Source organism: Pempheris klunzingeri, chromosome 13, assembly GCF_042242105.1.
Source record: "Pempheris klunzingeri isolate RE-2024b chromosome 13, fPemKlu1.hap1, whole genome shotgun sequence".
Classification (NCBI taxonomy): domain Eukaryota; kingdom Metazoa; phylum Chordata; class Actinopteri; order Acropomatiformes; family Pempheridae; genus Pempheris; species Pempheris klunzingeri.
In genome coordinates, this window is record NC_092024.1 from 5234388 (window position 1) to 5247830 (window position 13443).

The 13443-nt window shown below is 45.0% G+C and overlaps 1 protein-coding gene across 2 annotated transcripts; it reads right to left on the reverse strand.

Moving 5' to 3' along the window:
• Window positions 1–1318: 1318 nt before the first annotated feature.
• On the reverse strand, window positions 1319–12529 carry galcb (galactosylceramidase b). Of its 2 annotated transcripts, none has more exons than XM_070842787.1 (17): window positions 12358–12529; window positions 12139–12207; window positions 11922–11985; window positions 11269–11382; window positions 10887–11026; window positions 10568–10606; window positions 8758–8888; window positions 6114–6269; window positions 5678–5802; window positions 4032–4159; window positions 3791–3880; window positions 3610–3699; window positions 3386–3530; window positions 2620–2800; window positions 2308–2468; window positions 2074–2150; window positions 1319–1762 (listed from the first exon to the last, which is right to left on the reverse strand). In XM_070842787.1, exons 1-17 carry the CDS (start codon window positions 12502–12504, stop codon window positions 1619–1621), a joined length of 2001 nt encoding a protein of 666 aa, XP_070698888.1. In that variant the 5' UTR covers window positions 12505–12529; the 3' UTR covers window positions 1319–1618. The 2 variants fall into 2 exon arrangements, with proteins under 2 accessions (XP_070698888.1, XP_070698889.1); XM_070842788.1 differs by lacking the exon at window positions 8758–8888 and adding an exon at window positions 10278–10405.
• Window positions 12530–13443: the final 914 nt, after the last annotated feature.

Consider the following 13443-nt stretch of genomic DNA (forward strand, 5'->3'; position numbering starts at 1 on the left):
AGGTGTTGTTGGAGCCCCGTTGCCATAGAGACGGCCGACACTCCACGAGGAGCCGGCCGTCTCTATGGCAACGGGGCTCCAACAACACGTGGTCCCGTGGGGGGGGGGGCAAACGGCCTCCTAAAGCGATTCAACCGGAAACTCTGACTCGGTGTGTCTGAAAAGAATGAGGAAGGTCTGATCCCAGCACAGGAGGCCTGGAGACCACTCTGACAGAGGAAGAGTCTGGACCCTCCATCTGATCCCAGCACAGGAGGCCTGGAGACCACTCTGACAGAGGAAGAGTCTGGACCCCTCCATCTGATCCCAGCACAGGAGGCCTGGAGACCACTCTGACAGAGGAAGAGTCTGGATCCTCCATCTGATCCCAGCACAGGAGGCCTGGAGACCACTCTGACAGAGGAAGAGTCTGGACCCTCCATCTGATCCCAGCACCGGAGGCCTGGAGACCACTGACAGAGGAAGAGTCTGGACCCTCCATCTGATCCCAGCACAGGAGGCCTGGAGACCACTCTGTCAGAGGAAGAGTCTGGACCCTCCATCTGATCCCAGCACAGGAGGCCTGGAGACCACTCTGTCAGAGGAAGAGTCTGGACCCTCCATCTGATCCCAGCACAGGAGGCCTGGAGACCACTCTGACAGAGGAAGAGTCTGGACCCTCCATCTGATCCCAGCACAGGAGGCCTGGAGACCACTCTGTCAGAGGAAGAGTCTGGACCCTCCATCTGATCCCAGCACAGGAGGCCTGGAGACCACTCTGTCAGAGGAAGAGTCTGGACCCTCCATCTGATCCCAGCACAGGAGGCCTGGAGACCACTCTGACAGAGGAAGAGTCTGGACCCTCCATCTGATCCCAGCACAGGAGGCCTGGAGACCACTCTGACAGAGGAAGAGTCTGGACCCTCCATCTGATCCCAGCACAGGAGGCCTGGAGACCACTCTGACAGAGGAAGAGTCTGGACCCTCCATCTGATCCCAGCACAGGAGGCCTGGAGACCACTCTGTCAGAGGAAGAGTCTGGACCCTCCATCTGATCCCAGCACAGGAGGCCTGGAGACCACTCTGTCAGAGGAAGAGTCTGGACCCTCCATCTGATCCCAGCACAGGAGGCCTGGAGACCACTCTGTCAGAGGAAGAGTCTGGACCCTCCATCTGATCCCAGCACAGGAGGCCTGGAGACCACTCTGTCAGAGGAAGAGTCTGGACCCTCCATCTGATCCCAGCACAGCTTTAAGTCACCTATTCATGGCAGCACTGGGTCGTGTGTGTCTGGAATCACTGTACAGGCATCTGTGACATCAAACACTATGGCTCCGTGTAAAATAGACTTCTTTAATTACAACAACTGTGGACTGTGGGCTCTCACACAATATGACATTGTTACAAAGCATTTCCTCAAAATAAAAACAATTTAAAAAATCTATAAAACCACATTGTGCAAAATCATTGACAGTGATGGCAGACAGTGGACAGTGCACGTCGCATTATGTATCCTCTTAATGTTTCCATCTGTCTGTGGTTAGCACGCTGAAATATTAAATCAATGCAACGATCAAGGCAATAAATTAATCACAGTGCGCGGAGCTCCGTGGAAATCACTTAGTTCATCGTCAGATCGTCACTCTGCCACCACAGCAAAGTTATCAAACTGAGCCAGTTCAAACGAGTGTGTTCCTATGGCAGCCCAGCCGTTCCCCGGGGTCAGCACCACGGCGTTCTTCCACAGGGGGTACCCGTTCAGCAGCCCCGACGCATACTGGCCCTGCAGGAGAGAGGTGCGCAGTTTCACCACATACTCTACCGAATTAGGTGTATTGGCTAAAATGTACAAACCTTCAGCTGTTCAATGAACAACTCAAAAAAGAACAACTGAAACACAGCGTGCAAAGCTGCCACCGAGGCAGAAGAATAAAACATAGTCTGGTTTGTTTAAAGCTTTGTTGGTTACTACATAATTCCATGTGTTCCTTCATAGTTTGGATGTCTTCAATGTAGAAAATAGTGAAAATGAAGAAAAACCCCCCCCACACACACATACTTATTCCAAAAACTAAAACCTTAGTCTCCACTTACTTTCACAGTGAGTGATAAGGTGTGCCAACTATATGCCCGGGTACCTGACTGCCCCTCTGCCAGTACAGTGTTTCCAGCTGTGGGCAAAAGGAAAAAACAAACAGTCCCATCAACAAGACGTACAGCTATGGCACCGATTCAAGCTCAGGCCTCAGTCAGGCTGCATGATATCTTTCAGCATAAGCTTCACTTAGTGTTTGGAGGGCTGTCTATTCTATGATAGCACATACTCACCGAGATCATTGGTCACTTTGTATGTTCCATCTGCAAACACCCAGAAGAAGACTCCTTGAGCACCGCGGATCGACTGGCCCCCTTTGTCGACCCGAGCTGCTATGAACACACCAGTCTTGACGCTCTCCATCAGGACGTCGCAGCTCACCGTCAGGTTCTGCCTGAAGAATCACAACACAGCACGTTAGTCTGCTGGACAGAAATCTGGCACGGTCCTGGATTTTAGACACTTGAGTCAGTGTAGTGACTAAGTTGTAGCGTCAGTGGGACTGTGGCGCTGACAACAAACAGGAAGAGGCGCCATGGGCTCACCACTGGTAGTCTCCCACGACACTGATGGTCTGGTCGGCGTCAGCCGCCCAGGTGACGGGTCTCTGAGTCAGAACCTGCCGTAGGGTGAAGATATGAGGTCCAGGGTCAGTCAGGTTGATGTAGTACTCAAACACCCCCGTCTGGTCTGCAAAGTCTGGAGCCTCTGAGAAGGGGGGGTTTCCTACAGGAGGCCGGGTGCACAGATGGAGAGGAGGAAGACTATTAAGGCCTTTTGTTGTTTCAAAGAGATCGGGCCAGAGTAGATACAAATACAAGAATTACATCCAATTTGTTGGGAATTTTCAGAAAGGTCATAGTTTAAGATTTCAATCATCTTTCCTGTTACAAGACATAATCACATGGTTTCCACTGGGGCTCTCTCCAAACATTTGATGACTTCAGCTGTGTTCAATGAACCGCTCAAACAAGACCATTTGAAACAGCTCAACACAATATTACAGGTGGTTTCTCCAAATTCAACACAATAAGCACTTTTAATGACTACTGCCATCTCAAAAGTATTTGTTCAGGGGGTTGGATAATGTTGACACTGCAGTAGTCATTAAAAGTGGCATTTTGTGTTGAGTTTGGAGAAACCAGCTGTAATATCAGTTATACAGAGCTATTCGAATTGTTCTTGTTTGAGTTGTTCATTGAACACAGCTGAGAGTTTGTGAATTTTGCCAATACACCTAATTTGTAATGTAATTTTGAGCGCAACTGTATGAGATATTTCAAGAATTCACTGACCAGATGTTGTACTTACGAACATTAAAGTCGTCCTTGTAGGCTTTAGGGAAGCGAGCAGAGGGAGGTGGCTCGGGGTAACTGCCTTTCTGTCCTGCTGTGATGGTGGTTAACGTGTAGACCTCATCTTCAGCCAGATTTAAGGTGAACGATCCATCTATGAGCTGAAATCACCAACACGTCAACATATTGAACAGTTAACAGTTATTTCCTCTTGAGTCTTTTTTGGAGTGCCTCTTTTACCTTTAGTGGAGCTAATTTCTCAAAGAAGGAGGGCTTTTTGGTTTTGAAGTTAAACTGCGACCGCCATACTTGTAGCTCCTGGATGGAGGCCTAGGAAAAAGAATCATCTAACATAAAAAAAAAATGTTTAAAATCGCTCACAAACTTTCAGAGGCAAGAAGAAGACCTCAGAGGAGCTTACAAAGGATCCCTTCAGCTGGAACGTTGCATTCTGGGATGTCACATTGAAGGGTGGGAGTGGAGGTCTTATGCACACTGAATGATCGTGAGTCTGTGAGGGAAATGTGGAAACATTAGTTTGCGTTGCTGCTTTAACAGTTACAACACTAAGGCTGAAAACAGCAGTAGTTCAAACTACAGAGGCAGAAAATGGAAACGTTAAGAGTAAAAAGACACATTCTAAATAGGAAAGGCTAACTTGCCATGGTTTCTAAGACAACGGTGAGGTTTCCTTTCCCATCAGTCAGGGCTACATAACTTCCACCCTGTGCCAGATGTCCAACTGTCTGCAGGTAGGTCCATCCTGGCTGGGTGAACTGTGTGCTGTGGGCTACAAGCACAAACAGTGCAGGTTCAGCTTTACTATTCATTTGTTAAACCATGTCATGACAAAGAGTTCAAACATCACATCTCTATAGGTTCAGATTAATTCATGTTTTTGTGACTGCACATGAGGAAACATTCAAAGTTCTTTGTTCTTTCTTTCAAAGTTGACATCTTCTGTATTGACTGACCTTCAGGTCTTAAAGTAATGACGGATTGTTGTTTCTCTGGACTTAGTTCAGTGGTTCTTGCCTTAATGTGGACTAGAACAGCAGTGGAACAGGACTGTTCACTGTATAGAACTGTGTACCAACCAGACCTCTGCACAACACAACTGATGGTCTCACACACATTAAGAAGGCAAGAAACTCCACAGATGAACTCTTGACGAGACGCAAGTGTTAAAGGAAAAGAAGAAGCTAATTGAGCTGTCAAAGAAGAAGGTGGATACTTTGAAGAATCTGTTTTCTGGTTTGTTTAACACTCTTTTGGTTACTACATTATTTTATACGTGTTCCTTCATAGTTTGGATGTTTTCAATATCAATCTACAATGTAGAAAATAATAAAAATGAAGAAAAAACATCAAACTTTTGACTGTCTTAGTGTCATTGAGCACTGAGAAAGCCTTTTTAGTCATTTTGACTACTCATTTACTACATATTTAATCATATACATTTTCCCCATAATGCGTCTTGTTACAATTGCACAGTTACATCCTTTAGGTGGCGCTCTGAGCCTGATGTTCAGAAGAAAGCACACTGACTGGTATGTGCTTATTGTTGACGAGAGCTTTGTTTTATTCTGAGACGAGTAATTGGCAGACTTACTACACAAAACTACATTTACCTGTACGCTATCAAACCATTCTATACACAGCTAACCATCATATTAAGATAAGATAAGATCAGATAGGATGCACCTTTATTCATCCCCATAAGGGGAAATTCACATATATACAACAGCTACATCAGAAACTCGAAATTTACAGCCATCTTGTTTCCGACCCTTTTTAGTTCTAATGATCATGACAACACTGTTTGGAGTTAAATGTAACGACTGAGCATTGACTGTAAAGCGGCACTAAAAGGCTGGGAACACACAGCCTACTTCCCGTAAGCATGGCGACAACCTCGCTGAGCCTCTGCGGCTCACACACAGATGTCTGCCCCCCTGCCTCTGTCCACATTAACAATACATAAAGGGATTGTGTCCACAGAAGCCTTTTACTTTGACAGAGAAAAAGGAAGTGTTTATCTAAATATGTACGTGACATATTCGACAGATATCACCGTGAAACTATAAAAAAGTGGTAATCTTGTAATGTCCCCAGCATGAGGAGACAGGACGACTGCAGTATCTAATGACTCCATTATCCTGATCTGTGATCAGCATTTAGAGCTCATGTTCATCAGTTCTCAATTCAAAATGGAATTGAAATCATGACACCCCCACTTGTTTGATATCAAGAGGAGTGTCTTCTATTTGCACAGCATCTGTCTCTAGGAGCAGGATGTAATGCAGACCTGTGATCCAGATGGGGGACTCCACCACATAGTTGCCGCTCCAGGGCTCCTCAGCTGTCATCAGCCCGTCTCTGCCGAACGGCAGCTCCTCATAGTAGCTGGACACCAAGTTCCAGGAGATGGTGCTGGAGGGAAATTCACAGTCCTCACTATGATTCCTGCTTTTTGATGACTTTTACACCTTAAATATTTATCATTTTCTCCTTTATTTGCTTAAAATAAACATATATAATAATGTGTAGTAAGAAAAAGTCAACTTTTCTCCCCCACAGGTTAAAAAAGTCATTCTGTAACATCTGACTTCTCTACATTTCAGCTTAATCAAACATTGACAATCAAACATTATTATGAAATTCTGCAGTTATACTGAAATTAACACATTTGGTCAGAAGAACTCATTGCTTTGCCGCAGAGTAGTGCTTGTGTGTTTCCTTACGCAGTCATGAGTCCGTTGACATAGTTCTGGTTGAGGATGCGAGCCCAGCAGCCTCCTCCGATGTCATCGTTCAGAGTGCTGTAGTCCTCAGACGACCACAGCTGCTTCTGCGTCTGCAGGGCATCCTTCACTGTGGTGGTGCCTGGGTAGTGGGCCCTGAACGTCACACACACACACACAACACGTGAGATAAAATAACAGAGGTATACTGACATGAAGGTGTTAATGCGAGGTCTGTGCTTACTGTGACACACACACACACACACCTTAATGTTAAACATTTTAGGCAGATTATTTTCCCTAAAGAAATCACTGTCAACAGCCAGAAATCTGGGGCTTCGTGGACAATATCAATATCACTGTCAGTACTCCAACTCTAGTCAAGATGGCACTTGGCGCAGCTTGACCAAATGGCCACTTGGCCCAGAATGACTTTCAAGCCCAGAAAATGAAGGAGTGTAGTGATCAGAAACGGGAGAACGATCAACAGGTTCAAGCTGATTGATAATGGGGAATCCATTCCATCAACCAAAGAACTACCACGCGCCTAAGTGGTATGAAGCACTCTGAGATGGGAACAACCTCTGCAGCACACAGAAGCAAATAGAGGACTGGTTGACAAAGAGTGAGCAGCACACAGCAGACAGAGGCTCAGGATGTCTCACTTCCAGCAGTGGGTGAGGCCCCATAGTCCAGGCACGAGGGAGGAACCTGGATTAGCAATGGAGGAGAGTCAGAGGTGTAAAGCAGGTGTCTGAAGGAACCTGGACAAGACCACCACTGCTTGCTAACGCGGGGATTCTTGAAATCAAAACAGCTGTGAAGATGGATCATTATTCTGTATTTTAATGGCTGGTTTTAATGCCTTTTATATTTTGCATGCCATTGTAATTGCACTATTTTTGAGCCTCTGCTTCATAATTTCGCTCAGTGTGCACTTCAGTGTATAACCGTGAATGTCTAAGAGTCTCCAGTCTTATTGGTCTCTCTTAATAAATTTGCTCTGAGCACATACGACCATGTCACCAGATGGTTTGGAAGATAAATCCAGACTGTTTGACCAAAATGTGGCACATAGAATCAAAAAGTACACAAGTTGACTTTATTCTACCTGATCTTCAGTCTTGTTGATCATAGTTACTCTTTGATCAGATGCTGCCTGATTTGATTATTAACTTTTATAATTAAAAATACACTAGTTTATTTAGCCAAAGTCCTTGTTTGGCTGCTCATGTTGGGAAAATATCAAACTCTCATGTGCAGGTGTTTCTCTTATTTTGTCCAGCCCATTTGTTTTAATGAGGTATTACATTCCAGTTGAATGTGCACCTCTCTGAAACACTAACTGAGTGTTAGTCGGTTTAGTTAGGGTGTACCTAATCATGACGTGAATCACAGCGCAGGTTAGACAGTATGATGTTCCGGATCTCTGCTTGATGAAAATCTGTCTGTCTAACTGGGCCTCTTTGAATTTTAACTGAGTCATCCTGCCCTAGACAGTATGAGGAATGTTCAACCTGCAGTCAGATCAAATGTCCGTCCATCACACCCACAATACAGTAACCATGTCAGGGGTTTTGCTAATAAGCAGGGCTGTGTATCAAACTAGTGTTCATACATACTTTGTGGTACTTCAGTAACCAAACAAATGATGATGATGATGATGATGATTTGTAATCTTGTTCACTAGTTCTTTGGTTAGGTAGGTTGTAATTAATATATCAAATTTAGAATTAAAAGTAGAAAAGCACATTCTATTTCACTTCTTAAAGTAACAACAAAGTATTGGTATTCACCCATGTGTGTTTCTAAAAATGATGTCAGCTCTACTTACATGTCTTTATGTAGGACAAGAGTCAATATAACATATATAGGGGGGGAATAAAGTGTAGAAATATATGAACCTACTCACATCAGCTTTTCATGTGTTGTTCTACATGTGGACAGACAATTCCACCAACACTACTATGATCTGAAAAAACAGGATTGGTGCTTCTCTAGTGAGTTAAAACCCACAAACACACTAGAAACGTGCTTTTAATGTATGCTCCCTCTAGATCGTGCTGATCCTCTGTCCTCACCCGGGGGACAACTAAAAGGGATAAAGACTTATGAGGAGGCAGCATTTAGTCGCCGTGGTCCTCGCCTCTGGAGCAGCCTGCCGGGACATCTGAGGGCATCGCAGTCTGTACTTTTAGAACAAATCGTTTTAGCTTGGTATTCCCTTCATTCATTTATCCTACCCTCGTCTACTGTGTCACTGGACTCTTGTCTTGATGCGTTTTTACTGTGCTTTTATTGTGTTTTTATGATGTTATGCTTTTATTGTGTAACTGCATTGTGATTGTACTGTTGTATTCTATCATTGTACTGCAAGACACAAAAGCACCTAACAAGAAAGTCTGATTTGATCTGAAGAATACAAGAAGATGCTCGTAAACACACATGCACGCACACGACCGGAACACGCCTATTGCTTTTGTTAATGCTGTACATCTATCAATTGATATCAGTATCAGTACCTGCATGTCTCACGTGTTAACAAGCATCAAAAGGTTAGAGACAGATTTTTACCACATCAAGCTGATGTTACAGCAACTGGTGAGAGAGCAGCGCATGCAGACATCAGAGAGGAGGCTCCTACCCTATCACGTCTACAGCTCTGCTCAGCTCGGGGTCTAGCAGCAGGGACAGGGCTATGGGCTCCCACAGGTTGTCACTGGCTATGATCCTGACCCCCTCCAGACCACTCTTATCCAGAGTGTACCGCAGCAGCTGGTACAGCCAGTCCCAGGCACGCAGAGAGATGGAGAGCAGAGGGAGACACCGATTCACAGCTGTGACAGTTACTACGTCTCGCTTTACAATATTTGCTGCAGCCGTGGAAAAACTGACTTGTTTGGAAATGAAGGAAACTGATTTTATAGCTGCGTTCATTCATTTCTTGGCCACGTTGGAGCAGCTAAATAAGCTGATAGCACAACATCTGTCATATCTTCATAGTGACTTGTACTGTATTGATTTGGGTAACATGTTAGCAAACCTTAGACTATTTACACACCCAGCCAACACAGAGCAACATCAGCACATATTCATCAAGTCCTCTGGAGTTTTTGTTTCTGAGCAACTGATTCTCTTTTAACTCTGTTGTGGTCTCCATCAAATCCTGAGGGAAGCCAAAGTCCGTCAAAGACACAGTCACTCGATCTGCTGACGTACCACAGATCAGTCAGTCAGCTGTGACGTGTGCTCATCAACTGGAATTATTCAGCTCAGTTTCCTGACTAATGTAGCCAGCTGTCATCTAAACTGTATTGTGACAGAAAATACCTTTTTTGAGCACGCTGACGTGACTTGTTCCACAATTCTACGGTACCATTTATAACACGTAAACACAGCCTGCATGTAACATCAAAAGCTACTGTACACATGCAGCGTTCACTGAGAAAAAAAAAAAGGAGAGATGAAAAGATGGGTGTTATGACACTGGATCATTCAATAGAGGAAACATTCATCGGATTAAATGTTTTTCTGCCCAGGCCCAGAGATTCTGGTCTGTAGGCATGTCGCTCTCACAGAACAAAAAAATGACTTCACTTGAAAGTATTTCTTGGGTGTAAGTATATTTTTTGACACTATGGCAGCAACGTGGTGTACAGTTTAATACGTCAAATGAGTTTAGTGGTAAAAATGTCATGCTTGAGGAGAATACTCTCCCATGCATATGGAGGTACTGTACAGAAACATGCACATATGAAGCTGATCAAGATAGTCTACGGTGTATTGATACTTTTCAAGTTCAACAGAGAAACAGCCACAAACATTCAGCTTTGCACGTCAGCAGTTAAATCAGCTGATGAGGAACACAAGCCCAAATGAACTGGACAAAGCTCACCATCTGTGCATCACATGTTAAGTCAATCAGTTGTTAGGGATCAATCTGCCTTCAGTGAGCTCATCGTGAAACCCCACGCCTTTACACTAGAATTGCACTGCCAGTGGGTCAAATGAGTATTTGTACACATTTTGGTGTCTAAAATGGCAAGAAGAACATTTTTGAAGACCAATGGGCTTTGTGTGACTTAACTGTTTTAAAGGGTTAGAGGCCCAGGGTTCAAAATAACAGAGTTTAGCAGAGTGTGGCTTCAAGCTAACTGTACTTACCCAATCACTTCAACAGAATCATTAAGGTATGGATCAATGATCATAGACTTAGCGATGCTCCAATCGCCGTCTGCTGCGATGATGCCAACTCCAGTTAGGCCCACTTTATCCAGCGTGTTGCGGAGCACCTTGGTAACAGAGACATGCTCTCATAGGAACTCAAACTGCATCTCTCACACGGGACAAAACTCAAATGTCTGTGGCTGTTTTTCTCCCGAGCTTACCCATAATCCACATTCGTAACTCAAATCAATGACAGGACATTGAAAAATAAGGGAGGTTTGGATTACCTTGATGTACTTGCTGTCGTAGTTTCTCTCGTTCCAGATCTAAACAGAAGAAAACAAAGTCCGTGTGCATTTGTTATCGCTGCTTAAACAGTGCACGATCACATGTTCAACTTCTTCCATGCAAGTGGTTACTAGTCTACTACTATTAGAGGCTCCACAGGCTCAGAAAGTACATTTTACAGACAGCAGTGCATGGACTTTGAATTGCATTATTGTACTAACATCACAGAACTTCCCACACCCGTAGTTTGTGCATATATTTGTTCATTCTGTATCTGATATCCGACATGAAGAGCAGTGAGAGGAAATGATTACACACCCCAACATACTGGATGTCCAGGTCATGATACTGCTTGGCGCCAAGGATCCAGTTCACCACATATGCTGCAGTGATGTCTGGGTAGTCGTAGGGCCAGTTCTTACCGTGTCCCACCCACCCAGGAAACGCCCAGGGCAAACCTACATGAAGACACACATACAGCGGGGCGCACGCGTCAGGCATGCTGTCAGACCGACACCCCCAGCAGTGCAGAGCTGTTTTCAGCATGCACGGAGACTGTGTTCGCTTGAGCACCGTGCCTGCTGACGTTGTAAAACTAAAAGCAGCGCTTGATATAGCATAAATGGAGAGTTCGGTGAGGCTCGTTCCCGTCATGACAGTATGTTCTGGAGCCATACATGACGAATGACTTCTTTCTTACCTATGAGTGTGATATTCGGGTTCCTCTTCTTGGCCTCTTTCATCAGCCACCACTCATATCCTCTGAAGTAGTTCTCATCGTTCTCATAGTGCATGTGTGACGGCTCTGTTCCATCTTTAAAAAAAAAAAATGATAATAATCATGTTCTTTCATTAAATCATCTATGGATCCAAAGTTTATCCATGGTGACGATGCAATACTGCTTCCCTGCCCGCCGCCCCCCCCCAGGTAAAATATCCAAACAGTCCTGTTACAGTCTGACAGCAAGTGCCAGAGCTCCCATATACGTCTGCACGTAGCCAGGAGGAGGTGGAGCAAAAGCAGTTTCACTACTGTCGGAGATCTATAAATGAGCACACCTGCCAGTTTTTCAACACTTCTTATTAGATCAAGAACTTTTCAGCATATTTTGGGATACATCTGGTTACTCCATTAGTAAATATCCAAGCGATTTATTAGTCGAGTGACAGAAAAATGAATGACAGCAATCTTCAGAATTGTCTTTAAGCTTAATCAAGCAAATATGTCAACCTTCTTAGATTCCACATCCTTCAAGGTTTGCAACTTTACTCAGTTTTACACCTGTGAAAATTATCTTAGGGCTTTTAGACTTATTCACAAAGCTGTAGTGGAGCTAAAGATGCTTTTCTCACCGGTGGTCTGAGCGTCTCCTCCAATCTCCACCTTCAGTATGTGCAGAGAGGCTCCAAAGTTTGGCTGAACACAGGAAAACATTAGAGACATACCGACATTACTGCTGCAGAAATAAGAACCCAAGCACACCAATGAACAGTCCCATCCACAGAGACACAGCTCTCTAATGTCTAGCTACCTGCTGCTCATGAGGCTTTAGTGGACGTCACACCCTACCTTGAACAGGAAGTCTAATATCTGGCTGCGGTACGGCTCAGCGTAGTTCACCAGCAACCGAGACGTCGCCTGAGAAGCAGCAGACCAAACGTTAACCACAGGAGAGGAGAACACTGAGAAAGTTCAGGCTGCTGACGGGCCGCCCGTCCGTCCGTCCGTCCGTCCCCCCTCTGTGGAGGCTACCGGACCAGGAAGTAGGTGCAGCCGGGCCGAACTCACCCCTCCGCCGCTCAAACCCCCAATTCCGTCGAAAACTCTCCCCAGACCCGCTCCGTCGTCCAGGACGTAAGTGTGACCGGCGCAAGGGTCCGAGGACATCCCGAGTGAGAGCACCCACACCGCCACAGACAGCCCGGCAGCGTCCATCCTCCTCGCTCACCAGCCCTGTGCCGTCTGCACGCGCTCGCTCACGCACGCACGCACGCACGCAGTCTGGACGTCACGTGACGCACGCTCCTGGGAGGTCACGTGCTCTTCAGGCCGCTCTTCTTCGCTGGAACACATTCAGTAGTTTATTCAGTCCTCCGATGACACCACGACCCTACTTTGATTTTTGCAGGTGGGCAGACCGGAAGCGGAAGTGAAGTGTAACAAATTCAAAATAAAAAGAGGATAGAGTAGCCATTCTGTAAAAGTGTAACAATATGCAAGCACATGAAACCCACAGGGCCACAATTAGTCACAATGCCCACAGTGTTTGAGGTGATTATGAAGGTTAATCTAAACGCCTGATCTATGGAGACGATGTGCCTTTTAGATCAGGTGTTTCGATGACATAACACCAAATGCTAGTAATCGCCTCAAACACTGTGGCCATTGTGACTAATTGTGGCCCTGTGGGTTTCATGGATTTAATTGCTCATTATTAGTCATATTCCTATTGTCAGTAATAAAGGCTTTGAAGCCAATTTTAGTGGCCAAACCATGATGTTACAGCAATGGCGCCCGTCACATGATGCCACAGAGACCAAATAGACTTACATTGTGAAAGAGACATCTGTAAATAAAAAAAAAATGTTGGGAGTCACAAACCTCTGAAATGAATTTGATCCATTCAGTACAACAACATTTGGATCGTCTCGAAGACGATCAATTAAATCATCAGTTACTGGATGCAGGATGATGATGCTAGAGATGCTAGTCCTCCATGCTCTATGAGCCCAACCATGTGGAAGTGCTTTTACTCAGAACTTTTTGGGGCTCATGAGCCACTGAGCAGCTTTGTAAGGAATGAATGGAGCATCCAACGCTGTATCCAGTTCTTTTCATACATCCATGGTTTTTGTGTTTTGTGTTGTGAACTTA

Excerpts from the sequence above, each read along its gene's own strand:
- galcb (XM_070842787.1), bottom strand. The coding sequence starts at position 12,504 with ATGGACGCTGCCGGGCTGTCTGTGGCGGTGTGGGTGCTCTCACTCGGG. Across the intron at positions 11,027-11,268 it reads CCCGAATATCACACTCATAG|GTTTGCCCTGGGCGTTTCCT; the intron begins GTAAGAAAGAAG and ends GTCTTCATGTAG. Across the intron at positions 2,469-2,619 it reads GTCGTGGGAGACTACCAGTG|GCAGAACCTGACGGTGAGCT; the intron begins GTGAGCCCATGG and ends GTGATTCTTCAG.